The 25921-nt window shown below is 40.6% G+C and overlaps 3 protein-coding genes across 3 annotated transcripts; 2 read left to right on the top strand and 1 right to left on the bottom strand.

The window, feature by feature from the left end:
- Positions 1 to 233: 233 nt before the first annotated feature.
- On the top strand, positions 234 to 2479 carry LOC115963565. The gene is made up of 3 exons (XM_031082615.1): positions 234 to 628; positions 767 to 1763; positions 2117 to 2479. The coding sequence occupies exons 1-3, from the start codon at positions 234 to 236 to the stop codon at positions 2477 to 2479; spliced, it is 1755 nt and encodes a 584-aa protein (XP_030938475.1).
- A 12952-nt stretch (positions 2480 to 15431) lies between these two features.
- LOC115963569 lies at positions 15432 to 16055 on the top strand. The gene has a single exon (XM_031082622.1). It carries the CDS (start codon positions 15432 to 15434, stop codon positions 16053 to 16055), a length of 624 nt encoding a protein of 207 aa, XP_030938482.1.
- Positions 16056 to 21518: 5463 nt separating this feature from the next.
- Positions 21519 to 22361, bottom strand: LOC115963576 (tropomyosin alpha-1 chain-like). The gene is made up of 3 exons (XM_031082632.1): positions 22178 to 22361; positions 22008 to 22138; positions 21519 to 21860 (listed from the first exon to the last, which is right to left on the bottom strand). Exons 1-3 carry the CDS (start codon positions 22359 to 22361, stop codon positions 21519 to 21521), a joined length of 657 nt encoding a protein of 218 aa, XP_030938492.1.
- Positions 22362 to 25921: the final 3560 nt, after the last annotated feature.

Consider the following 25921-nt stretch of genomic DNA (forward strand, 5'->3'; position numbering starts at 1 on the left):
ACAAGATTGGCAGGAACATGGAGGTTTTCGTGGACGATATGCTTGTCAAGAGCAAGGAAGAGCTTGCACATCTAGACGACTTGAAGGAAACTTTTGCAACCCTCAAAAAACACCAGATGAGGTTGAATCCAAGTAAGTGTGTTTTTGGGGTAGCCTCGGGGAAGTTTCTGGGATTCATGGTGTCCTAGAGAGGAATAGAAGCAAACCTAGAGAAAGTACGAGCTATCATCGACATGGCCTCACCCAAAACCGTCAAGGATGTTCAAAAACTCACAGAAAGGATAGCGGCTTTAAACAAGTTCGTCTCTAGGGCTACAGACAAATGCCTACCCTTTTTCAAGACCTTGAAGCAGGCTTTTGCCTGGACCGACGAGTGCGAAACGGCGTTCCAAGAGTTAAAGCATTACCTGAGTAGTCCACCTCTCCTAAACCCGTCCAAAGAAGGAGAAAACCTATACTTATACCTGGCAGTGTCAGCCTCGGCAGTAAGTGCAGTTTTGATTAGAGAAGAAGGCAAGAAGCAGCTCCCGGTTTACTACGTCAGCCAAGCTTTCCAAGGAGCTGAGTCCAGATACCCAAGGATCGAAAAGATTGCGTTTGCACTAATAGTAGCCTCGCGCAAGATCAGGCAATATTTCCAGTCAAATCCCATTCTTGTAATGACGGACCAACCAATTAAGAAATCAATGAACAAGCCAGAAGCAGCAGGGAGAATGGTCCAGTGGGCAATTGAACTTAGTCAATTTGACATCGAGTAACATCCAAGAACAGCGATCAAGGCGCAAGCTCTGGCGGACTTCATCGCAGAATTCACTCTCCTAGACGAAGATAGGATTACTGATGAGGTAGATAAATGGACAATACAGACTGATGGTTCGTCAGCCCAAAAGAAAGGGGGATTAGGGGTCGTTATAACCACCCCTGACGGAGAAGTGCTGAAATATGGGGTCCAACTAAAGTTCCCAGCTACCAACAATGAAGCTGAATACGAAGGAATACTGACGGGACTGGGGCTTGGGAAAGCTCTTGGTGCTAAAAACTTGTTGATCCAAAGTGATTCAAAGCTAGTGATCGGACAGATCAAGGGAGAGTACGAGGCAAAGGAAGAAAGGATGCAGAAATACCTCAAGCTGACGAGACAACTAACTCAGGAATTCGATACAGTGGAGTTCGTGCAGATCCTAAGAAGTCAGAATATGGGGGCTGACGAAGTATCAAAGCTAGCGTCATTAGAAGAAGGGGGGATTAGCACGGACCTGGCGATAGAGGTCCAGAAACACCCTAGTATCGAAGAGGTTGCAACGTTCACCATCCAGAGCACAGACACCTGCATGACGCCCATAATATCCTTCCTCCAGGACGGGCGCCTCCCTCAAAACACAGAAGAAGCTAAAAAGATCAAAAAGAGAGCAGCCAGGTTCACGATCCTGAATGACGCCTTGTACAAGAGAGGCTTCTCTATGCCTTACTTGAAGTGTGTCGACAAGGAAGAGGCCAGATACATCCTGGAAGAAGTCCACGGAGGAATTTGTGGCGACCACGCCGGCTCCAGATCCCTGGTAAACAAGGTGGTAAGAGCAGGATATTTTTGGCCAACCATGCAGGTGGACGCTGTTGAGATCGTCAAGAGGTGCGACAAATGCCAGCGATACGGGAATGTACAACGGCTTCCAGCAAAGAGAATGACGACTATCGCTTCCCCATGGCCATTCGCACAGTGGGGAATCGATATCGTCGGTCCTCTGCCCCAAGGTAAAGGTCAGGTAAAATTCCTACTTGTTGCTATTGACTATTTCACGAAATGGGTTGAAGTAGAGGCCCTAGCAACGATCACTGAGGCTCGGATCCGGAGCTTTGTGTGGAAGAATATAATCTGCAGGTTCGGGATTCCCTTGACGATCATATCAGATAATGGGAGGCAGTTCGACAGCCAAGGCTTCAGGGAATTCTATTCAAACCTTGGGATCAAGAATCAGTTCTCATCCCCAGGGCATCCTCAGGCAAACAGGTAGATGGAAGTGACGAACCGGACGCTGCTCAAGATTATCAAGACCAGACTGGATGATGCGAAAGGTGCCTGGCCAGAAGAACTACCAAATGTCCTGTGGGCCTACAGAACCACCGCCAGAACCCCAACAGGAGAAACCCCCTTCAGGCTTACCTATGCACAGAAGCAGTAATCCCAGTCGAAGTGGGGGTCACGAGCATCAGGCGAGGAACTTTCAACAAAGGGATCAACGACGACGAACTGCGACTCAACCTGGATTATTTGGACGAAGTAAAAGACAACGCATCCAGCAAGATGACGAAGTATCAGAAAAAGATGGCCGAATACTACGATAAGAGGGTCAAACTCAGACGACTGGACATAGGAGACCTCGTCCTACGCAGGACCACCACGGCAACTAAAGACCCTACCCAGGGAAAGCTGGGTCCTACGTGGGAAGGTCCCTACCGAGTCATTCACTACTCAAGATAAGGAAGTTATCACCTGGAAACCATGGACGGACAGAGGCTCCCTCGACCATGGAACATTGAGCATTTAAAAAAGTACCACCAGTAGATGTAATAGACAAATGCAGTTACTCTTGAATTCAATAAAAATTTTATCCTTTAATGTCTTTATGCAGACAGGTCCAGTCAATTGTAAGTCAAACTAACGTAACAAGAGTCCGCCTTGACGGATGTAAGTTACCGACGACAACGCCAACAAGTATAAGATAAACTAAAGTAACAAGATTCCGCTTTGACGGATGTAAGTTACTAACGACCCTCATAACGGGTACAAAATATGTGAAAGCTAAGTGATAAGATTCCGCCAAGACGGATGTAAATCACTGACGAATCTCGAAGTGACGAGATTCCTTAACCGAATGTAAGTCACCAAAATAAAAATAGCTAAGTGATAAGATTCCGCCAAGACGGATGTAAATCACTGACGAAGCCCGAAGTGACGAGATTCCTTAATCGGATGTAAGTCACCAAAATAAAAATGGCTAAGTGATAAGATTCTGCCGAGACGGATGTGAATCACTGACGAAGCCCTAAGTGACGAGATTCCTTAACCGGATGTAAGTCACCAAAAAAAAAAAAGAAAAAAAAAAAGAGGCCAAGTGATAAGATTCCGCCAAGACGGATGTAAATCACTGACGAAGGCCCAAAAAACGTGCTGGAGATGTAGACATAATCCTAAAGCCTACGCGAATGGCAAAGTCCCACTCGACGAACTAAGGATACTGACAAACCTACAAGAAAAAGAACAAGGAGAAAAAGAAGAAGGATAGAAACCCTCATCAAGGATAAAGAATGACGAGCAAATCACAGGTTAAGAAATTTGCGCTAAGTACCAGCTAAGTACAAGGTATGCTAAGAAGTTTATGCTAAATCACAAACATGTGCATAGTCATAGACAGTAGCATAGTCACAAAAGCAGGTAAGCATTAAATCATAAAAAAGCCCAAAAACATAGGGCAATTATCCTTGTTCTTCCTACAGACCCATAAAATGGAGGGCCAAAAGACATTGTTCTGAAAGTAGAAATAAGAAAAAAAAATATATATATACATCTCCAAAAAGGGCCCAAAACACAACGGGCAAATATAAAAGATAAACTCTCCTAAGTATCAGGTTCGGGTGTCTGGAGCGTCAGTAACGGGATCGTCAGCAGTAGGAACGTTCTCAGCAATAGGGGCGTCATCAGCAGGGGCATCACCTTCAGGTACAGAAGACTGGGCAGCCTCGTCAGTAACCATCTCTTGATCTACCACTTCTAAGTCCAAATTCGGCAGATCAACCCCTGTAGGGTGCTTGACGAGGTACCTGCGAAGGAGCTCGAAGCCCTTGAAGTACCAGTTGAAGAGTACTATGGAATACTCCTCAGTTTGCTGAAAGGCCTCGACGGACCTAGCAGCGATTGTCTTTAACTTCTCCTTTGCTGCCTGAAGCTGGTCTTCCTTCTCCAGATTCAGCTGACGCTCGACCCTAAGATCGGAATTTAGAGCCTTGACTTTCTCCTTCAAGGTGGCAGCCTCGTCCATAGACTCTATGAGGTCCTTTCTCAGAGTCGAGTTCTCCTTTTCCAGAGCCTCTATCCTAGACGTCAAAGAAGCCACCTTAGCCTCTTGAGTGAGACACACAGAAGTAAGGTGAAGGCTCTCCCCCAACACCTGACGAAGCAAGATAAGTGCGTCAGTAAAAAAAAAAAAAAAGAAAAAAAAAAAAGGAAATTGATGTTAGAAGAAACCAAGGAAAATGCATGAACAGCCTTACCTGCACAATCTTATGGACGTGCTGACTCGCAACCACATGATAGGCACTCCAGAAAAGACCTTAAGGTCCTCAACTCTCACCACATTATGTGCCCGCTCCACAGCCACACCTTCGTCATCAAAGACGGACGAGCCAGCTCTCTCCTTCTCTTTGTCTTTGGCTGACAGTCTCGGCCTCTTTGATGACGGGGTAGGGATCTCCTCAACTGAAGTAGCCGGCGAAGCCACCCGGGTACCCTCAACTCCCGAGACGATGGGAGTAGCATCCACAGAGGGGACGACAGAAGGACCCTTCCTCGTCACACGAACTACTTTCTTGCCAATACTGGCCAAGGGTTCGTCCTTCTTGGCCCTCATCTTGGCATACATATCCTTATTGAACTTGGTCGTCATCTCTAAAAAAGAAAAAAAAAAAAAAAGACTAAGAAATCCAAAGTACGCAAGTGAAGGTCAGTATTGACGAGGTAAACACTTACTCTTCTTCTCCTCGATGCTAATGCTGCACAAAACGTAGGGAGATGGATTCGGGCCTAAGCAGTAGAAAGCAAGTGTCCGTGGGTCAAGGAGATCGTCCCAACTCTCAATCGACTTAGCGTATTTGATTGCCTTCTAAACACGACCCTGGTATTTGCTCTTCAACTTGGGGCTTTTTTTAACTGCAAAAGAAAGTGAACAAGTGGTTAGTGACGACCAAACATGCAAGACAAAAATAAACAGACGAGAAGAAACATGGACGCACCTAAGTTTGGGGTTCCCCACTGACGAAGTAACCTTGGGATATCACCCCAAGCCTCACTAGAAGGGGTCTCAAAGTCATCCCCGGACACGAAAATGAAACGTGACTTCCAGTACCTGAATGACGAGGCTAAACCCTTAATGATTCTAGTCCTCCTCGTCCAAGGGACTAGTTCATAGTACCCATACTCTTTTGATTCCTTTAAACGGTAGATATGGACAAGCTCACTCACTTTGATCATATCTTTGTTGGCAGCCAGCCAAATCTCCATACAATTGATGACTATCCTCCAGGAGTTAGGCATGAGTTGCCCGGGGGCAATGCCAAAATGATCTAGGAGCTCCATCACCAAAGGATGGACGGGTAGCCTAAGTCCAGAAGTGAAAGCAGCCTCGTAGAAGCACACTTCACCTGGAAAGAAGTGGCAGGCCCGATCCTCAGGACCAGGCCGACGAACACGGACCCGTACAAGGAACTGGAACCTGTCCTTAAACCTAGCCACTGTGTCAGCATCTAGTCCACACTCCTCGTTGAGAGCGTAAAAAGCCCTAACCTAACGAGGGGTGGAAACGGCTGTATCACCCTCGACCGGGCCGCTGCTAGACGACAGCCCAGTGTCTAATTCACTGGATCTCACCTCCGACATCCTCCTCGTACCTCTCTCAAACCAAGCCAATGACCGGCTTAAAATTGGAGATAGCTCCCCTAAAACCACACTCAACCCACTACCTTCAAAAAGATACTCCCCAATCAAAGGAAAAAAGTCCCCGGAAACACCCAAAGCCGCCCCTAAGCGAGCAAAAAAGAAAGAAACTGAGGGGCAAGCTACCCAAACCTCAGAAGAACTAACCATGAAAAGGGATACCCAATCCTAAATGTCCAAATATCAAACACAAAAACAACAAAAGTACAAGAAAAAAAAAAAATCAGGGATTTGTAAAGGGACCTTGAAGAAAAAAGTTGAGAAATCGAAGAAGTAGCGTACCTTGGAAAACGGAACAGTTGAGACCGGAGAAATTCGTCACTGGAGCAAGGTCAAAGTCACCAGAGCAGAATCGGAATGATGGCAGAAACAAGCAAAAGAGACAAACACTCGGAGTAGGAGAAGAAAGAAAAACCAGAATGAAGGAAAAAGAAAAGTCTTTAAAACCAAAAACCCAAGGAAACTGAAAAGTAGCGGGAAACCCAAGGGTCATGCCATCAATACCCTCAATTAGCATATGCCACGTGACCGCGTTCCATACTGCACCGCCATCACACATTAAATTCGAAACGAAACCCCAAGCGTCACAAACAACTCAAGAAAAGAAACTTTTCACCTTCTGTGGCCCTCATGACACGTCACTGACGACCACAGAACCTGGGGGGCAACTGATGGGAATGACGAGAACACATTACCTTGACGAGGTCACCCCTGACGACGAACAAGCCATCACCGACGAGGAAAAGAAAGTCATTCAATGGTGCCAGCAAATAACCTGGGCAGTTACGAAACCAGCAAAACAGACCGTTGGAGCCTAATAAAAACCCCATAATTGGGCTGGAGGCGTTACAAAAAAGAGGCATTAACACCCCAACGGCTAGCAGTCAGGCTCACATATATAAAGTCCTCACATTGGCTGCATAAGGTACATAGATACTGAGACTCTAAGAAAATACTTATTACTTTCTAGTCCTGTGAATTGCTTTATTGTTCTAACTTTGGCATTGAAGGCGTTGTGGCAGGCACCACACCGGTGACCCCCTTTTTGAAGATACCCAGGTGCTGACGGGGAGTTCCATCTGCCTACTACGACTGACGAGTTTACACCTCATCAGTAGTTATAAACAGTGAACATTAGACACACACAACTAATATGAGATAAACATCCCTATTTTTTTTTAAGTAAATAGTAATACTTATTAAAACACACATAAAATAATAATAATGTTTTTAGATGGTATAACATTACTTAAAGTTACACCAAGTGTAACTTGAACTCAATTCTTTATATATATATTAAGGGTAAATTGCAAATTAGCTCCTAAAGTTTGGGGGTGATTGAATTTTACCCCTTGAAATTTCAATTTAATTTTTTTATGAGATTTATCGAGTTTTGTTTTGTTTTGTTTTTGATTTTTTTTTTTGTTTTTTGTTTTTGTTTTTGAGTATATGAGTTAAAACTAAACTCTATCCATTGGACATTTGGACTGCCGTATCAGCCAATTTGATGATAAACTTTTGGACTGCCGTTACTATCCCCAGGAAAAAAAAAATATATTAAATTAAAGTCACAAATATCAAATATGTCATTCTTAAAATAATAAATAAATATAAAAATCCATTTTTTTTATAGGAAGCTCATCAACTTTTCATTACTGTGTGTGTTTGCGCTCTGCAATTCGACATATGGGAGTCTTGAACCACAGCCAATCGAACGTACCAATCGTTAGCAATAGTGAATTATAAATCTCCAGAAATAAGAATTTTAATTTTGTGTAGTACTTTAAATTATACGATAAAATTTTTTTTTTTTTTGGCGACTGTGCTGGTTGTTTCATGTTTGTAATGGGATGATAATTGATAAGCTCTCTGCGTGGGCAGAATGATATTTGCGGGTTTTCAGTATATAATACAAGGCTTGGCAGGTGCTTGCGAAATGTTCTCTTAGAACATCAAGGCATAGGCAAGATCAGTACAAGAGGTATAAGAGTTTTTAACATTATATGCAACACCATGCAACCAGCGTGCTGATGTATTAGCCAAATTGGGCTCTAGACTTAAGATTCTACATTTGGGCTTTTGCTTTTGCCTAAGTTGCATGGATACCAACACCAATACGGGTAAGGGGTACGGCAATTTTTGAAAAATAAATAAGGGTACGACACGTCTGGGGTATGGCAATTTTAGAAAAATAAATAAGGGTACAACACGTCTGGGGTACGGCAATTTTAGAAAAAATAAGGGTACGACACGTCTAGGGTATGACAATTAATTAATATTAGGGAAAAAAAATTTTCCCCTTTATGTTTGGAATAATTCACAATTTCCTCTTTTATCTTTGAAACCAACCAATTTCCCCTTAATGTTTGGAAAATGAGCAAATACCCTCAATTTGTTACCTTTTTTAGTTAAATCTATCAAAAAATTTTGAAGAAATTATCAAGGAAGGGAAAAAAGTTAAGGATTGTACTGTTGTTTTCATAGATTGCATTTGTAATCATTGTAAATATTAGGGAAAAAACATTTTCCCCTTTATGTTTGGAATAATTCACAATTTACTCTTTTATCTTTGAAACCCAACCAATTTCCCCTTAATGTTTGGAAAATGAGCAAATACCCTCAATTTGTTACATTTTTTAGTTAAATCTATCAAAAAATTTTGAAGAAATTATAAAGGAAGGGAAAAAAGTTAAGGATTGCACTGTTGTTTTCATAGACTGCATTTGTAATCATTGTAATATTATTGGATTTAACTAAAAAATAATGAATTAGAGGTATTTGCTAATTTCCCAAACATAAAGAGGAAAATTGGTTGGTTTTGAAGACAAGGGGAGGAATTGTCAACTATCCCAAACATAGAGGAGTGAATATACTTTTTCCCCATTAATATATATAAGAAACTACTTGATTTAAGGATAGACATCATACCTAACCCATTTATGATCTGATATAAAACTCACACTTCGTTAGGGGTGTTCACCAAACTGCATAAACCGCACAAACCGCAAAAACCGCACCAAAACTGCCTGCAAAATGGCATAACCGCACCGCACCGCAAGTAATAGTACACCGCACTGCACCACACCGCATGGTGCAGTGCGGTTTGCGGTTTTATAATAAGAAAACCGCACAAACCGCACCGCACCACACCCTCTCTATATATTAATATATTTATTTATTTTTAATATTAAATATATTATTAATAGTTTAATAACCCTAGTTTTCAAAAATAAAAAAAGTTTAATAACCCTAGCAAGTGTTGACTAGAAAAGCCAACCCAAAATAAAGAAAAACTAGCTCAATAATTTAAAACTTGGCCCAAAAAAAGGGAAAAAATATTTTTGGGCTGAGTAAGAAAAGCCCAAAATTTGAAAAATATACCGATTTCAAACCGCATCTTATACATAGTATCGCACATGTGATCGCAAAAATGAGGTGCGGTGCGGTTATGGTTTTGGCTAAACTCTAAACTGCATCACACTGCACCGCACCGCACATGTGACCGCAAAAACAAGGTGCGGTGCAATTATGATTTTAACTAAACCTCATCGCAAAATGCAAAAAATGGCCCAAAACCGCACCGCACCGCACCGCACCACGAACACCCATACACTTCGCCACCACAATTCCCTTTCTATTCTTTGATGTTTTCTTCTCAAGAGTGAAACCTCTCTTTCTCTCTCAGTCTTTCTCACTTAGGGTTTGTTTGGTTGGGAGGATAGAAAATAAAGAGGGAGTAGAAAAGTGGGTGGATAGAAATGATTTTTTTTTCCCTTCGTGTTTTTGGTCGAGGGAATGGAAAAGTGGAGAGATAAAAAACGCTTTTATTTGATTGAGTAGAAAAGTGTGAGAATAGAAAATATAATCTGTATAAATTTACTCTCATGCTCCTAGTACATAAAAAACAATTTTTTTTAATAGTTTACAGAAATTTATTTATTTTTAATTACTACAAATTAACACAACTATTAAAATATCTAGCAAATTCTAACTTTTATCTCAAAAAAAAAAATAGCAAATAATAATAATAATAATAATAATAATAATAATAATAATAATAAGAAGTTGCATCTGATATAAAAAATATAAAGAAAAAAGGATAAAAAGTTTACCTCGGAAAAGGGAAAAAAAAAAAAAAAACTTGTGCACTATTATACCTGAATAAAAAAAAAAGTAGGAAAAAAAGAAAGACAGTAACGTAGCAGGTAGCAACAGTAACATTAAATTAATAAATAAGGAAAAGGTAGATGAGTAATTTCACATCAAACCCACTCCCTCTGCACTTTTCTCTCTAGTCTTCTTCCCAAATTGGGGAGAAAACTTTTTTCTTTTAAATGATGGGCTTGGGAGAAAACTCCCCCACCTCCATTTTCTCTTCCTCCAAGCAAACACCCTTGTCTCCCATTTTCTCTCCCCCTCTATCATTTCAACCCAACCAAATACACTCTTAGACTTTCTATTTTAGACATGTTATGAAAGAATTTTATGAATAACGGCCTTTTTTAGGCCAAGTAGATTACTGTTCAGTTGGCAAGAGTTTTGATTCTTGAGAATTGAAGAGTCTTGTGAATTTAAACTCCTAGCTATTTCAATTCCTTAGAAATTACACTTATACATTCAATTGGTCATGAGAATTTAGTTTTAAAATTAAAGTGAAATTACATTTAGTTGTATACCCCGTGTTTTGATCATGCTTGATCTAATTGAATTTTTTAAGAATTGATTTCACTAAATTAATAGATTTTCTATTTAATTACCTTCAAATTGGCAGAGCAACATGTGAGCGTGAGGGGGCCATGTTCCCTTCCCCTAAAAAGGTCTTGTAAAATTTGGTTAATTATTGTTGCACACGTGACACGTTTTATAATACACTTTCATATATATACACATCTTGTAATGATCTCAATTTATAATTATGAAATCCTGTTCTTATGTGTATGTACACATTGTGTAATAATCATTGCTAATATATATGAACCTATTATTGTATGCATGCAGTGGTACAATTATAGGTTCATATAACTTAAAAAAAAAAAAAAAGTCATTGCTTGATCTTTTGGAGTGCTGGCAAAGCCGTTTTCAGCAACACCGACTATCTTAGGTGTAGAAAGCCACACCTCTTTGTGTCAAGTGGATTTTGTGGTATGAATGAAATAGGACGATCTTTGATGGGTGGAGTGTCTTACCTTTGTAATTAAAGAGCTCATATTGAGATCCTTGTACAACTAGATGTGTGGCTCAAGGGGGCATTCATTCGATGTCCTTTCTTGATTTCTTATTTTCTCTCTCTTTGTGATTTGTTTTCCTTGATTTGGGACTGTTCACATTCTTTGTGCCCGTCCCTTTTCCTTTTATAATGATATTTTTACTTAATAAAAAAATGTTTCTCCATCTTTTTTTAATCTCGTCTTCCTTTACTAAAAATTATTTGGTCCTTATATTTGATACACTAGGCACAATTCAATCCAGTTTTCATTTCCATATTTTAGCAAGTTTATAAATAGGCTTCTCTCCAACCTTTGTCACCAACTTGCAATATAGTTCATTGGAATTCTTGCCTGTGACAGTGGGTGTGGGATGTGAAAGCTCAAAAATGTGTGAAAACACAAGAGCTGTTTAGACCCCCAATTAAAAATTACGGCTAGATTGCTTTTACTCTAACTTATCTAAGTACGGAAAACGAGAGTAAATGAAGTGCAATCAACCGATACTATTTTAGTGCATAAACATGAACAACAAATAATAAAAGTAAAGCACAGGAGTAAGGGAAGAGAGATGCAACTATAAGATAACACCGAGATGTGTTATCGAAGAGGAAATCGAAGAACTCGGCGAAAAACCTCTCTGCTGCCCTCCAAGTGGTAAATCGATCCACTAGACAATAAATTGGGATACACGAATAGTAAGAGACCCTCCAAGCCTAATCTACCCAATGTACCTAAGCCCTTCAAGCTTCTACTCCAACAAGGCTTCTCAAAAACGTGTCTTGTTTAGCTTTTCGGATCCTGCAATACGCCCGATTGTATCCACCAAGCCTCACCAGCTTCTTTTGGCAAATCCCCAAAAATTCCCAAGTTCCAAAACACTCTCTACACTCTGAATAGGTGTGGGTTGTGTTTGGATACAAATCTCCTCTCAAGGTATGACAATGGGAGAGGGAAGGTGAAGAGGCTAGAATGATTTCTCACTAAGGATAAGTAGCTCTCTCTCTAAAAGATGGGTGTTTGTATTGTAGAAAACCTATCTAGGGTTTTTCTCTCCAAATGACCTCTTTACAATTTTTGTGGGTAATGAGGGTATATATAGTATGGGTGAAGGATAAGAAAGTCACTTTTAAAATCCTCTAGGCAGAATGTTTCAAGACTACCTCGCAGAAAGGCTTTACCCGTGAGACACTCGCAAAACTGATAGCCTGACATGACTTTTCAACTTCCAGTTATGTGCTTCTCACGTGGCTACTTCGTAGGTAATTAGCTTTTCGCGAAATCCACATGATCTTCAATTAAGCTTGAGTCTTCACCAACTTAATACTAAACCCAATACAGTAAAATCCCACAAAAATACAAGGAACAAAATTAAAGCAATTACAACACTTTTTGTCATGGAATAAAGCCAACATAAAATATAGTTGTAAATCACAACTTTATAGGGTGCCTCCAAGATGTTTTCCTGCATTCATATGGAAGTTTCATCTGTTAGAACTGTTATCCTCTCTTTGAATTATTTCCTTGATAATCTTCTGAATTTTGGGTTTGTTACATTTTCTGTAAATCATGCATGACCTGAAATTTAACCTTTTGATATTGTTGTTCGGAGTGGCCTGAATTATAGGCACAAGTGATCAAATACTGTTGTAAACTTTATTGATTCCGTTTTTCGGCATGTAGTTATTTGATGGTGTAATTTTTATTGTATTTTGCGCACACATTCTATGTGATGAAGTATTTCCTTGAATTCAATAAAATTTTATTACTTAAAAATAATTGAAATCATGCATCCAGACTCCCACTCTTGTAATTGTGTTTAATTTTATACATATGATATATTACTGAAAGATTTATGTTAGTATTTTTTTTTTCTGCTTGTTATATCTTCTGCTTTGCTAATTAAAGTGGCCCAAAGGATTATATCCATCAAATGGGAAGAACTACTCGATCAGCTGTTGCAATCTTTCTAGTGAATCAATGTGAGGTGGAATGGTTTCTAAAGATAGAGAATATTTTTGGTAGGAAACATGTGCCATTTTTGCGCCGAGGCATTGTCAAGGGAGTGTCTCCAAAACTAAAAGATTTTATTTATTATTTTTTTTTTTCAGGTAAGAAATTTCCAGGAGTTTCCTTGTCAACATGAGCAAGTCCTGCTATTCGTGGAGCGCATCATAGATGCCAACAATAACATCTCTAGTGGTAATGATTTATTTTTAATTTGTTGAATTGTGAATGATGAAGATTAACTTGTGCCAATAATTGGGTTGGGATACACATGCCCCATTCCATGCCTTGTGGTTAGCTATCAATCTCTGATTTATTTGAGTAGTCCATTGTCATTTACTCTACACAAACAAAGACAGAATGATGATGCCTTATATGGTCATACTAGCAGAATGTACCAAATATTAAAAAAGAAAATGAAATAGAGAAAGAAATATTAGCAGAGACAGTATGATAATGGCCTTCTCTGTTGCATTATGCAAATATTCTTTAAATACCACAGCCATTAGATCTTAGTATGTGTAGATGATTTTTTTTTTTTTTTTAAATCTTTATTATATTTTATTTTAGGTAAGGTATTTTTTGTTGATTGTAAATATTTCTTCAAAAAAAAAAAAAAAAATCTATATGAAAATACAGTGGAGAAGAAAGCTTGAAGGAGCTAGTCTCTTCTTCAAGGTTCTCTTATTTTGACACTGTTGGGAAGAATTCCAATGATTCTCAATCCTATCATCCTAGTTGGCATTAGGATAACTCTTTCCACTGTGATTAAGTTCTGTAAAATCCAAATAAAAGCAATTTATATGTGGTTTGAGTGTTATATGATTGTCATGACCATTGCTAATAAATTTCTAATAACTTTAATGGTTTTTTTGACTATTTGGGTCTTTTTGTTGTTGTTGTTGTTGTTGTTGAGAAAATTGACAATTTGGGTTTGTTTTTTTGGTTTGGGGGAAGGGGGGGGGGGGGAGGGGATGGGGTTGTTTTCCATAGGATTATGTTCTTGAACCTTGATTCTCCCTTTCAATTCCCAAATCCTGATTTTCCTGCTAGGTTTAGTTATTGGAATTGGCTTCTTGACCTACTAATGATTTTTTTTTTCCAGTAAATAATTTTATTAGAACAGGAAAGAGAGAGGACACAAAAGGATGTGTAAACTCTCTTTTAAAAGAATACCAATTCATAGGTTGTTGGCTTGTTAGTTTGGGGGCTTTGGGCCAGTATAACCTATATCATATTTTATTACCAAAAAAATTGTTTAGCCTCCAAGTTTATCATTTCAACAATTAATTTGCATTTTTAGAAACACTTAGCAATCCAAGGACAAGTAAACATCGATGTAGAAGGGCGGGCTAGTGAATGGAGGAAGGTGACTAGTCATGAGAGTTCAGAAAGGTGGTCCGAGGACAAATGCCTCCTTAGCTTTGATGGTGCAAAGGTCAAAAGGGTTGACCTGCCATCAAGAGCAACATTCCGAGTAGTTCCACTATTAAGGATAAGCATCAGGAAGGAATGAGACCAAGGGAAGGTAAGAAATATCTGAGGGAAAGCTGCTACCACCACATTAAATGCTCTGTAGCTAACTCTCTAGCAGTATTAATGTGGAAGTGATACCTGAACAGTGATGTTTAGCCTTACAGCTACCTTTAAAAGTTTCAGAAAGGTGTTGATGGGACAAAGACAAGAGCCAGCCATTTGATCTACACGTGGAGTGTTGAGATAGAGCAAGGGGAGGGGGGGTAATATAAAGGAGAATAGTCTCATTACAGGGGGATTATTTGATAATTGCAAAAAGAAAAAACACTGTAGCACTAAGAACTGTAATTGTAACCAAGTCTAAAAGAAATATATATCCAAGAACTACTCTCCTCGGACACTGCTGAGGAAGAATTTCTTTGCACAACTTGTTTTTTCATTGTTTTTCCTTACTTTCTCACCTTCTTTAGTCCATTATGAGTGTTGTCCAATTCATTGAAGCCTAATTTTTAGCCCACTCTTTACAAATTCATTGAATTGGGCTCTTTAGGGCTTAATCCATCTACCTTTTGGGCTTAGGATCCAAAACCCGCATCTACAATTGGCATCATCTGTGGGAAGACTAGAGCTTTAGTGAGTTCAACATCCAACTATGGTAGGTTCAGGGTAGAATCAAGAGGAGTTTGTTGGTTCCCAACGACAAGATCATTCCTCAACCTTAAGCGAAGGAAGGACAGGGAGGTTAATGTGCATACTACGCATGCTAGTAAGAGTTAGTCTCGAGGTGAAAGTCACCTCTCTCATGAAGAGAATACTAGAAGCATGCAGCTTGAAATTGACCGTTTGTGAAGGAGGTTGGCTGTGAGCGACGGAGAAGGACTCCCTTAAATTCTGACCCTTCTTTTTTTGATGATGAAGATGATAGCTATAGGCCCAGGTCCAGGACTCCTTCCAGTGAGTCTTTTTCACACGGTGAGGACCATCATTATAAGCGGAGGAGTAAGAGTCCATCTCGTAGAGGTTTGGGCAATGATGCTATGAGCAGGGCTCTTAACCAGATTTCTAAATCACTGTTTACGCATAGAATTGAAGGAGGAAAACTTCCTTGGCGGTTCACTCAGCCAACATTCACCATGTATAATGGCAAAACAGACCTTGTAGAGCATGTTAGCCACATTAACCAGAGAATGGTTGTTCACTCCAAGAATAAGGCCTTGACGTGCAAAGTGTTCATATCCAATTTGGGGCCTGTGGGAATGAGATGGTTTGACGGTCTGAGAGGAGGTTCTATTAACTCCTTTAAGGAGCTCACTAGGGCATTTGGGGCCCGTTTTGTGACTTGTAGTAGGGTTGCTCGACCCTTGGATTCTCTGCTGTCTATAACCATGCGAGAAGGGGAGACCCTGAAAACATATTCTGACAGATACTGGGAGATGTTTAACGAGATAGATGAGAACTTTGATGACGTGGCTATAAGGACTTTCAAGGTTGGCTTGCTTGCCGAGTATGATTTGAGAAAGTCTTTGACCAAGAAACCAGTTAGGAGTGTGTGTCAGCTCATGGACCGTATCCCACAAAACTCAACCAAAGCCTTCACTGCCAATACCACCAAAAGCGGGGGCACACTACAGAATATTGCAGGACATTGTGGAGTCATTTGAAGCAATTCCTGTATTAGCCCAATAGGCAGGGTAGTCAGGCAAGGTCGATAGCTTAGAGGGATACTTCTACAAGACCACCTTTAGGTATGATTAATGTCATTCTTGCTGCTCTAGGAAGGACTAATTCTCGGCCATCTGGGATGATGTCTGTAGCTCGGCCATTTACAGAAGACTTGCCCCCTGATTTGAAGAGGATTAGAGTGGAGGTCCGACCTACTTTGAGCTTTTCTGATGAGGACAAAGTTGGAACCTCGCAGCCACATGATAATGCCCTAGTAGTTACTCTCAGGATAGGAGGGTATAATGTGAAGAGGATGCTGGTAGATCAGGGTAGCGGTGCAAAAATCATGTACCCTGACCTATTTAGGGGGTTGAAACTAAGGTCCGAGGACCTAACTTGCTATGACTCTCCTCTAATAGTGTTTGATGGGAAGATTGCCTCTTTGAATAGCCAAATTAGATTGCCTATGCAGGCAGGGTCAGCAGTCGTGGAAGTGAACTTCATTGTGGTATATGCCTATTCCCCCTATATTGCTATTGTAGCAAGACCTTGGCTTCACGTCATGGGGGCCGTGTTTTCCACCCTGTACTTGAAGGTGAAATATCCATCAAAGATCAAGTCGAGGAGTTAGTTGGGAGCCAGTCTATGGCTAGGTAGTGCTTGGTGGCCGCAATTAGACATCAGGCCAGAGGTGAGTCCTCGACTTCTGCCAAGCAGGGCTTATAGCAATCAAGGATGCTAGTGCGGTCTACGGACGTGGTGGTAAAAGAAGCAAGCTATGAGGAGTTAGAAAAGGTTATTATCGATGATGATGAGGGTAAGTTCTTCCAGGTTGGAGTTCAGTTGCCCCCTCAAGAAAAAGGAAGAGCTGAATGGATTTCTCAGGAGAAACATTGATGTGTTAGCGTGGAGTTCTTATGAGGCTCTTGGGGTGGGCTCAAATTTCATTTGCCATCATCTAAACATCAATCCATTTGTCGTCCCCAAAAAGCAACCACCTTGGCACTCATCTAAGGAGCATTTTGATGCCGTCAAGGAAGAGGTGGTCAGGCTTAAGCGGGCTAGGGCCATTAAAGAGGTGTTTTATCTTTAGTGGTTGGCCAATACAATGATGGTGAAGAAGAAGAGTGGGAAGTGGCGAGTATATGTATACTTCACAGATTTGAACAAGGCCTGCCCAAAAGACCCTTTCCCCATGCCTCAGATAGATCAATTAGTAGATGCAATTTTAGGCCATCCTTGGATGAGCTTTTTAGATGCCTTTCAAGGATATCATCGGATACCATTAGCTCTGGACGATTAGGAGAAGACTGCTTTTGTTACACCCACTGGAAAATACCACTATAAAGTGATGCCCTTGGATTAAAAAATGTAGGGACTACCTATCAGAGGATGATGACCAGAATGTTTGAATCTCAACTGGGAAAAACTATTGAGATCTACATAGAAGATATGGTGGTGAATAGTAAAGTAGAGTTCGAACATGTGAATGACCTTGGGAATATTTTTGAAATATTGAGGAAACACAAATTGTGCCTAAATGCTTCTAAGTGCATTTTTGGCTTCGGCTTGGGCAAGTTTTTGGGTTATATGGTCACTCATCGCAGAATTGAGGTTGACCCTAATCAAATTAGAGCAATTAACAATCTACAACCTTCTCGGAATCCCAAATAATTCCAGAAGTTGACAAGAATGGCTGCTGCTTTGAATCAATTCATTTCTCGGCCAGCAGACAGGTGCAGGCCCTTCTTCCAGTTATTGCATAAATGGAAGGGAATGTATCTTAGCCTTCTAGCAATTGAAGGAATATCTTTCTCGGCCACCTATTATATCCCGACTAGAGGACGACGAGGTGTTATTTGCTTACACCGCTGTAGCACCTCATGCGGTGAGCTTGGTACTAATACAGGTTGATGATGGGGTACAAAAACCGGTTTACTATGTAAGCAAATCGAGGTGCGTTATCTACCATTGGAGAAGGCCATCTTGGCTGTGGTACATGCTACCTGAAAGCTCCCTCATTACTTTCAAGCTCACACCATCGTGGTCCTAACCTAACTACCACTTCAATCGCTGCTTCGGAAATCTGATTATACAGGGAGGATTGCAAAATGGGGAATGATCCTAGGAGCCTTTGATATCAAGTATATACCTCGCATGTCCATTAAGGGCCAAGTTCTTGTAGATTTGGTGGCCAAGTTCACTAAGTCCCTAATGGAAGAGGATAAGGAAAAGTAGTGCATGGATGGGAAATCAGTTGGTGTGGTCTCCCTGCAAGAGCCTTTACCTTGGAGGATATACGTTGATGGTGTAGCAAATTAAAGAGGATCTAGAGTAGGGTTGGTCATAGTGTCTCCTGAAAAGATCATTATTGAGAAATCCCTCATGTTGGGTTTCTCAGCCATGAACAACAAGGTTGAATATAAGGTTTTATTGGTAAGGATGGCTATGGTTCAAAGAATGGGAGGAAAAACAGTGGAGGTATTTTCATATTCAAGGCTGGTTGTAGGCCAGGTAGTGGGGGAATTGGAGCCCCTAGATTTGAGAATGCAAGAGTACCTAAACCAGGTTAGGCACTTGCAATCAAGATTTGACTCTTTTTCCTTACAGCAAATCCCTAAAAGCATAAATACACATGTTGATTCCCTTGTCACTCTTGTAACCTCCTTGATGCAGAGTTTACCTCGGGTTATCCTGTTTGAGGATCTATGTAAGCTTACTGAGATGAAAAGGGAGAAGGTCTAGACATATCAAATTAGGGTAGGACCTAGTTGGATGGATCCTATTGTTCTGTTCCTTAAGGATGACATCTTGCCTGAGGAGAAGGTGGAGGCTGACAAAGTGCGAAGAAATGTTCCTCGATTTTGGCTGTCCGAGGACCAAAAGTTATACAAGCACTCTTTTTCTGGGCCATATTTGCTATGCATCAACCCTGAAGCAATGGAGCCACTCCTCGAAGAACTACATGAAGGGATTTGTGGAAACCATATAGGAGGCAAATCCTTGTCTCACAGGGCCCTTACTCAGGGATATTGGTAGCCTAATATGTAGAAAGAAGCACAAGACTATGTGAAAAAGTGTGACCAATGTCAGAGATTTGCTCCAAATATTCATCAGCTTGAGGGCGTTTTTAACCCTTTGTCTAGCCCCTGACCTTTTGCTCAGTGGGGCTTGGAAATTGTAGGACCTTTCCCCAAAGTACTAGGAAACAGGAAATGGCTTTTGATTTGCACGGATTACTTTACCAAGTGGGTTGAAGTTGAGCTAGTAGTAAACATTAAGGATGTGGATGCCAAGAGGTTTGTGTGGAAGAACATTGTCACTCGGTTCGGGATTCCTCATAGCCTCATCTCAGATAATGGACTTCAATTTGATAGCAAGACTTTCAGAAGATACTGTTGTGAATTGGGTATCAAGAATAGGTACTCCACTCCGACTTATCCACGAGGGAATTGACAAGTCGAGGTTGTCAATAAGGTTATAGTGAACTGACTTAAGAAGAGGTTGGATGATGCAAATGGCAAATGGGTGGAAGAGCTTCCACATGTTCTATGAACATATCGGATTACCTCTCGTAGGTTAACTAGGGAGACACCCTTTTCAATGACTTATAAGGCCAAGGCTGTGATTTCTTTGGAAACTGGATTCCCAACACTAAGGAAAAGCTTGTTTACTCCAAACAACAATGACAACTTACTACAAAGGAGCTTGGATTTGGTTGAAGAGTGGAGAGAAAATTTCATGGTTCAGCTAACGTACTATCAGCAGGAGCTCAAACAGGGATATGAGTTAAGCGTAATGTTAAGACTCTTAGCCCTTGGGGACTTGGTATTAAGAAAAGTTGTAGGTACTACAAAAAATCTAACATGGGGAAAGTTAGGGTCCAATTGGGAAGGGCCGTACCGTATCACATCCATGGCTGGCATAAGTGCATATTTCCTAGAAGATCTAGATGAGAATGTTGTACCACGCCCCTAGAATGTAAATAACTTGCGAAGATACTATCATTAATGAAAAGCAATTACACCATGTTTTTTCTTGTGACATTATGTTATGCTTATCATTTGTTTAAGTATTAAACAAAATCTTGGTCATACCTGGCTCCTCAGATCACATACCTTGGGTAAATTAATACTCCTTATCATTTGTTTAAGTATTAAATAGAACCTTGGTCATGTATGGCTCCTCGAATCACATACCTTGGGTAAATTGATACTTCTTCTTATTTGTTTAAGTATTAAACAGAACCTTGGTTATGCTTGACTCCTCGGACCACATACATTGGGTAAATTAATACTCCTTATCATTTGTTTTTGTTTAAGTATTAAACAGAACCTTGGTTATGCTTGACTCCTCGGACCACATACATTGGGTAAATTAATACTCCTTATCATTTGTTTATGTATTAAACAGAACCTTGGTCATGTTTGGCTCCTCGGACCACATACCTTAGGTAAATTTATACTCCTTATCATTTGTTTAAGTATTAAACAAAACCTTGGTCATGTCTGGCTGCTTGGACCACATACCTTGGGTAAATTGATACTTCTTCTTATTTGTTTAAGTATTATATAGAATCTTGGTCATGCCTGGCTTCTCGGACCACATATTTTGGGTAAATTAATACTTCTTATCATTTGTTTAAGTATTAAATAGAACCTTGGTCATGTCTGGCTCCTCGGACCACATACCTTGGGTAAATTGATACTTCTTCTTATTTCTCTAAGTATTAAACAGAACCTTGGTCGTACCTGGTTTCACGGACCACACACCTTAGGTAAATTAATACTTTCTAAGTAAGCATTCATGTGTTAAGCAGAACCTAGGTCAACTTTGGTTCCTCGGACCATATGTCTTGGGTAAGTTAGCATTATTCAGCGCCTCTCTAGGTGTTGAACTGAACCTTAGTCATATTTGGTTCCTTAGACCACCAACTATGGGTAAAATAACACCTATCTTTGTTTTGGTATGTTGTCAAGTGGATAATCAGGTAAAATTGTAAGTAAATACATGGTTCACCATTATTTAATGTTAAAAGGAAGAGCCTAAAGCATGTCTGGTAATGTAAGCAGCTTGTTTTAAGCATGGCAGGTATGTTTTTGAAGCTGAAATTACTCCTTATTACAGATTATAGACCTGGAAGATTTAGTCTGTCCTGTTATTGATGGTGAAAAGTGTAGCAACTATACCACCACTTATATGGATAATTGTTGAAATCAAGGGTGTGGGTATATCTCAAGTTGAATGAAGCTATGTCTCATTTCTATATCAATTAAGTGCAAGGTAAAGCAAATGTTATATTAGAATTTACACGAGTACTAGGAATATAAAATAAAGCTCATAATTGTCATTAAGTTGAGCCTTAGAAAAGGAAAAATGATTACAACTTTGAAAATTTAAACAGTCATTACCCAAAAAAAAAAAAAAAACCAACAAGAACAACAACAAAATGTGTCTAAGCACTACTTGATCTTCGGTGGGGGGTTTTCCTTCCCTGTGGCCTTGGTGGAATCGGCAGTTTCAGCAACAGTAGAGGCTAGACCTTTGCCCTTAGGGTCCTCTTTGGCAGGCGCGAGAAGGGAAGTAAGAACAATCTCTAGGTGTTGAGGAGTTTCTTTGCCCTTAGAAGGGTCCTTAGGTGCAGGTGAAGGCTTGGTGGTATTAGGAACCACTCCTTTGGATGTGCCTTTCTCTTTTTTAGTGGCCTTGGCTTGTTCTGCTTCCTTAGGAGGACTAGTGGAGGAAGGAGGGATCTTAGCTAGGCCGCCCTTGTCTTCATCTGCCTTTTTGGAGACAGTGGCGGCCTAGGGGCTTGAAGAGCTTGGAGGTCCAGATGCACGAATTGCTGGGGGATAGTACACATTCTTCGCTCTCCTAAGGGTAGAGGAGGCTTCAATCCCAACCTAGTTGAGGGCCTCATTCCACACTTGGCTGCAATATTTCCTACACACCCCCGAAACCTCAACCCTAAGAGCCTCTTCGGTTTCTGTTACCCCCACATTGTAGCCATCTTGCTCGGCTTGGTCCTTGGCCTTCTCGGCCTCTTCAAGCTTCTTCTTCAGGCCCGTGATAAGCTTTTTGGCTACAAACAGTTGGTCTTCGGCCTGGCAGAGTTACTTACATTGGCTCTCCACTTGCCTCTCAGCTACTTGCAAGGTAGCCTCGGCGCTTTTCTTGTCCTTGTCAGCCTCATTCAGCTTTGTGGTCAGCTTTTGAATCTTCTTCTCTACCACGTTGAAAGCATCCACAGCCGTGATGCACCTCCTTTCCTCTTCCTTCATTTGCCTATGGGAGAAGTTTACCATCTCTTTAGCCCCATATGTGACTTGAATAGCCTATCAAGGAAAGAGTAAAAAAAAAAAAAAAAAAAAAAAAAATGAAGGAAGGAGAAAAAAGGGTTGTAATTTTAAATGTAAGAAAACTGGTTGAATGACTTACCATGGCAAGGTCTCTCTTCAAGTTGAGGAACACTTTGTGCTTCCTCATTGACCTAAGGCCAACCATATCAGTAGGCAGCAGCAGAGCCTGCTCCACGGCATTGGCCACATATCTAGCCCTGCCCTGTTGGAAGTCCCTGATGGAGGCATCACTAGGAAGAGGAGCTCTGTCCAGCACTATGGAGGGGGTCCAGGCTAGGACTTTAGATTGGTGGTCACCCTCCTGTCTGTGATAGCACCCTCACTAGAGAATTTTGTTTGCATGACCCTAGCATGTTTGCCCCCTCTCTGGGGCTCAGCTTCCTTGGATGGAAGGTTTCTCCTTTCCTCCACCACCTCCTTTCCCTTTTAATCTTGTTTTCTCTTTTTGTCAGTAGGGTTAGGCTGGGAAACTTGAGTAGGAGAAAGAATGGGGAGTTTGGCTTGGACTGCCTTCTCAGGCACATTGCCTCCAGTAGGTCAAGAAGGCTTGTTCTCGTCTTGTGTTGCAACACCATGGCATTTGGAATAAAAATAGCCTTTTATGTGCGGCTTCCCTGGGCTAGGGGAAGATCACCGAAGTCACCAGTAGGAGCCTCTAGGGATTGAAGTTGGTTAAAGACCTCGAAGTCATCCTCGGAGTCAGAAACTTCAACCATTTCTTCTTTTTCTTCTTCTTTAATGTTTGGCTGGGAAGGGGTTGCCTCGTCCTTGGCTGTGTACGAGGGGAGTGGCTCCACTTGTTGCACACCTTCTAGAGCAAGGTTTGGGTTGAGAAAACTAGACACAGCTACATTGATCTGTAGTAGGCGGGGATCTTTTGCCTTGAACACATACTTAGGCGTCTGGAAGCTAGAGGACAGGAGGTCGTAGCCGAGGATGAGATAAGCGCCCTTGATTGCTCGTCTTTGTGGATGAATATCTCATCCTTGAGTATTTTCATGAGGTCTGGTTCATTGACTAGGTTGAAGTTTGGAACAACAGAGTGCTTATCTGTGAAGCCATCAGACACAAAATTATTTTCAGAAGTCAGCATAGCAAAATTACGAGTACCATTAGAAAGATTGAGTGAAGGGAATGTTAAAAATATATATATATATATATTTATATATATATATATATATATATATAAAATAAAAGAAAAAAATATTTTTAGAATCATAAACCTTGACCTAAAGTACCCCACCTAGTGTCCCTTCTTTGGTTGAACAGTGGAGCCCATCATGCCACTCCCCTAAGACGATTAGATTGCCCTTATTCATGTCTTTGTCAGAATCAAGGAGACACGATATGAGCCTAACTGCAGGGACTCTGGTTTTCAGGTAATACCCCTGCCCTGTTAGTTTATGATGGTTATAGACCCAATTAATGTCATGATGGGTGAGGTTCACACCCATCTTTTCATTAAGGACATCTATGCTACCTAAAATCCTAAACATATTGGGAGCACACTAAGTGGGAGCGAGTCTATGAGCAATCAAATAGTCCCCAGTTACTCTACCCATGGGGATTCTCATCCCTCCCTCTATAAAGGTGATCATAGGGATCACAACTTCTCCCTCTTGCTTCAGGGCATGCCACTCTCCATGTTTACAATACCTAATCGAAACCCCTGGGGGGATTTGATATTGAGCTTTAAAGCTCTCTGTACTCTTTGGAGTATCTACTAAGTATGCGAATCTACCCATTTGAAAGAAATGATGAAAGGAGTAAGAAGACAAGATGGGGGTTAGAAGGGCTGAGGAAGGAGGGACTCTAAATAAAAAGAGATAGAAGAGAAAAAGAGAAGATATAAAGAAGAGAACACTAAAGATGACTTACGAAAATGAAGAAGGGCTCCTCAGACTAGCTCTTGATATTTGAGAGTGCAAAAAGTGAAGTAGTCAAGTCTCCAAGCAATATATATATATGAAAAGGAAAAGCAAGCGGGAAAACTCCTGCTTGAGTTCCCGTAAAATCTCAAGCTGTTGGATCTGCATCGCATTGTAGAACGTGGGGGACATGGAGCCATAGAAATTAAATGAAGGCACATCCCAGATGTCGAGGTGTTAGGAGTGTGCGTTGGGCAGTTGAAAAGATACCTGCGTAGACAGAGGTGATGTGTGGTGGGAGTAGGGTAATTGTGGTAAATATCGGAATCCTCCTTTTTTTCCAAGGAGCAAAAGAGGAAAATTTTGAGGGGCTATTGTAGGGTTGACAGGCCTAGAAGTGTATGTTGGGCCGTGGGCCCTGTCCAAAAACACTTAGTAGTCTGAGGACAAGTAAACGTTGATGTAGAAGTGCGGGCTAGTGAATGGAGAAAGGCAATTGGTCATGAGAGTTTAGGAAGGTGGTCTGAGGACAAATGCTTCCTCGACTTTGACGGTGCAGAGGTCAAAAGGGTTGACCTGCCATAAAGAGCAACGTTCCGAATAGTTCCACTGTTAAGGATAAGCATCAGGAAGGAATGAGACTAGGGGAAGGTAAGAAATATCTGAGGGAAAGCTGCTACCACCGCATTAAATACTTTGTAGTTAACTCTCTGGCCATATTAATGTGGAAGTGATACCTGAATAGTGATGTTTAGCCTTACAGCTACCTCTAAAAGTTTTAGGAAGGTGCTGATGGGACAAGGACGAGAGCCAGCCATTTGATCTACCCGTGGAGGGTTGAGATAGACCAAAGGTGGGTAAATATAAAGGAGAAGAATCTCATTACAGGGGGATCATCTGATAATTGCAAAAAGAAAAAATACTGTAGCACTAAGAATTGTAATTGTAACCAAGTCTAAGAGAAATATATATCCAAGAACTACTTTCCTCGGACATTGTTGAGGAACAATTTTTTTGCACAACTTGTTTTTTCATTGTTTTTCCTTGCTTTCTCACCACCTTTAGTCCATTGTGAGCGTTGTCCAATTCATTGAAACCTAGTTTTTAGCCAACTCTCAACAAATTCATTGTATTGGGCTCTTTAGGCCTTAATCCATCTACCTTTTGGGCTTAGGATCCAAAACCGGCAACTACAAAAATATAACCAATGTGCTTTTTTATTTATTTTTAAGTCCAATGTGCTTATCTTTAAATATACAATAATTTTAGTATAAAAGATGTTGGGTACTTGGGTAAATTCAGTTTTTTTAATTTGTGAAAAAATTCTGTGAACCCATCTTTTGTGGAGTTTCATGTTTTAAAGGAGTTTTGAATTTTAGAGCCAAACCAATCCAATCTTTTTGGTGTGAATTTGGTTGGTTAAATGGACACCACTTTTGCCATTACTAAAGCTTTTCCCTGCGCATACTTTATTTGGAGTTGCCATATTTGAAAGACTATTGTCTTTTTAGTGAGCTTATTTAATAATAGTAAGTTAATTAACTAATTCTTCGTTAATCTTGGTTTATTTTTATTTTTATAGAAAATCAAAGAACTAGGGGGCGAGAAGGGGAAGAAGGAAGGAGGACACGATGATGA

The sequence above is a fragment of the Quercus lobata genome, chromosome 2 (assembly GCF_001633185.2).
Source record: "Quercus lobata isolate SW786 chromosome 2, ValleyOak3.0 Primary Assembly, whole genome shotgun sequence".
NCBI lineage: Eukaryota > Viridiplantae > Streptophyta > Magnoliopsida > Fagales > Fagaceae > Quercus > Quercus lobata.

Bases quoted from the DNA above. Each gene is read 5' to 3' on its own strand.
- LOC115963565 (XM_031082615.1), top strand. From the start codon at position 234: ATGGCCTCACCCAAAACCGTCAAGGATGTTCAAAAACTCACAGAAAGG. The intron at 629-766 runs GCAATATTTCCA...GTAACATCCAAG, and splicing joins GTAGCCTCGCGCAAGATCAG to AACAGCGATCAAGGCGCAAG. The intron at 1,764-2,116 runs GTAAAATTCCTA...GTGGGCCTACAG, and splicing joins TGCCCCAAGGTAAAGGTCAG to AACCACCGCCAGAACCCCAA.
- LOC115963569 (XM_031082622.1), top strand. From the start codon at position 15,432: ATGAGCAGGGCTCTTAACCAGATTTCTAAATCACTGTTTACGCATAGA.
- LOC115963576 (XM_031082632.1), bottom strand. From the start codon at position 22,361: ATGGTAAACTTCTCCCATAGGCAAATGAAGGAAGAGGAAAGGAGGTGC. The intron at 22,139-22,177 runs GTAAGTAACTCT...AACTGTTTGTAG, and splicing joins GAGGCAAGTGGAGAGCCAAT to CCAAAAAGCTTATCACGGGC. The intron at 21,861-22,007 runs GTGTGTAGGAAA...TCAAGCCCCTAG, and splicing joins TTAGGGTTGAGGTTTCGGGG to GCCGCCACTGTCTCCAAAAA.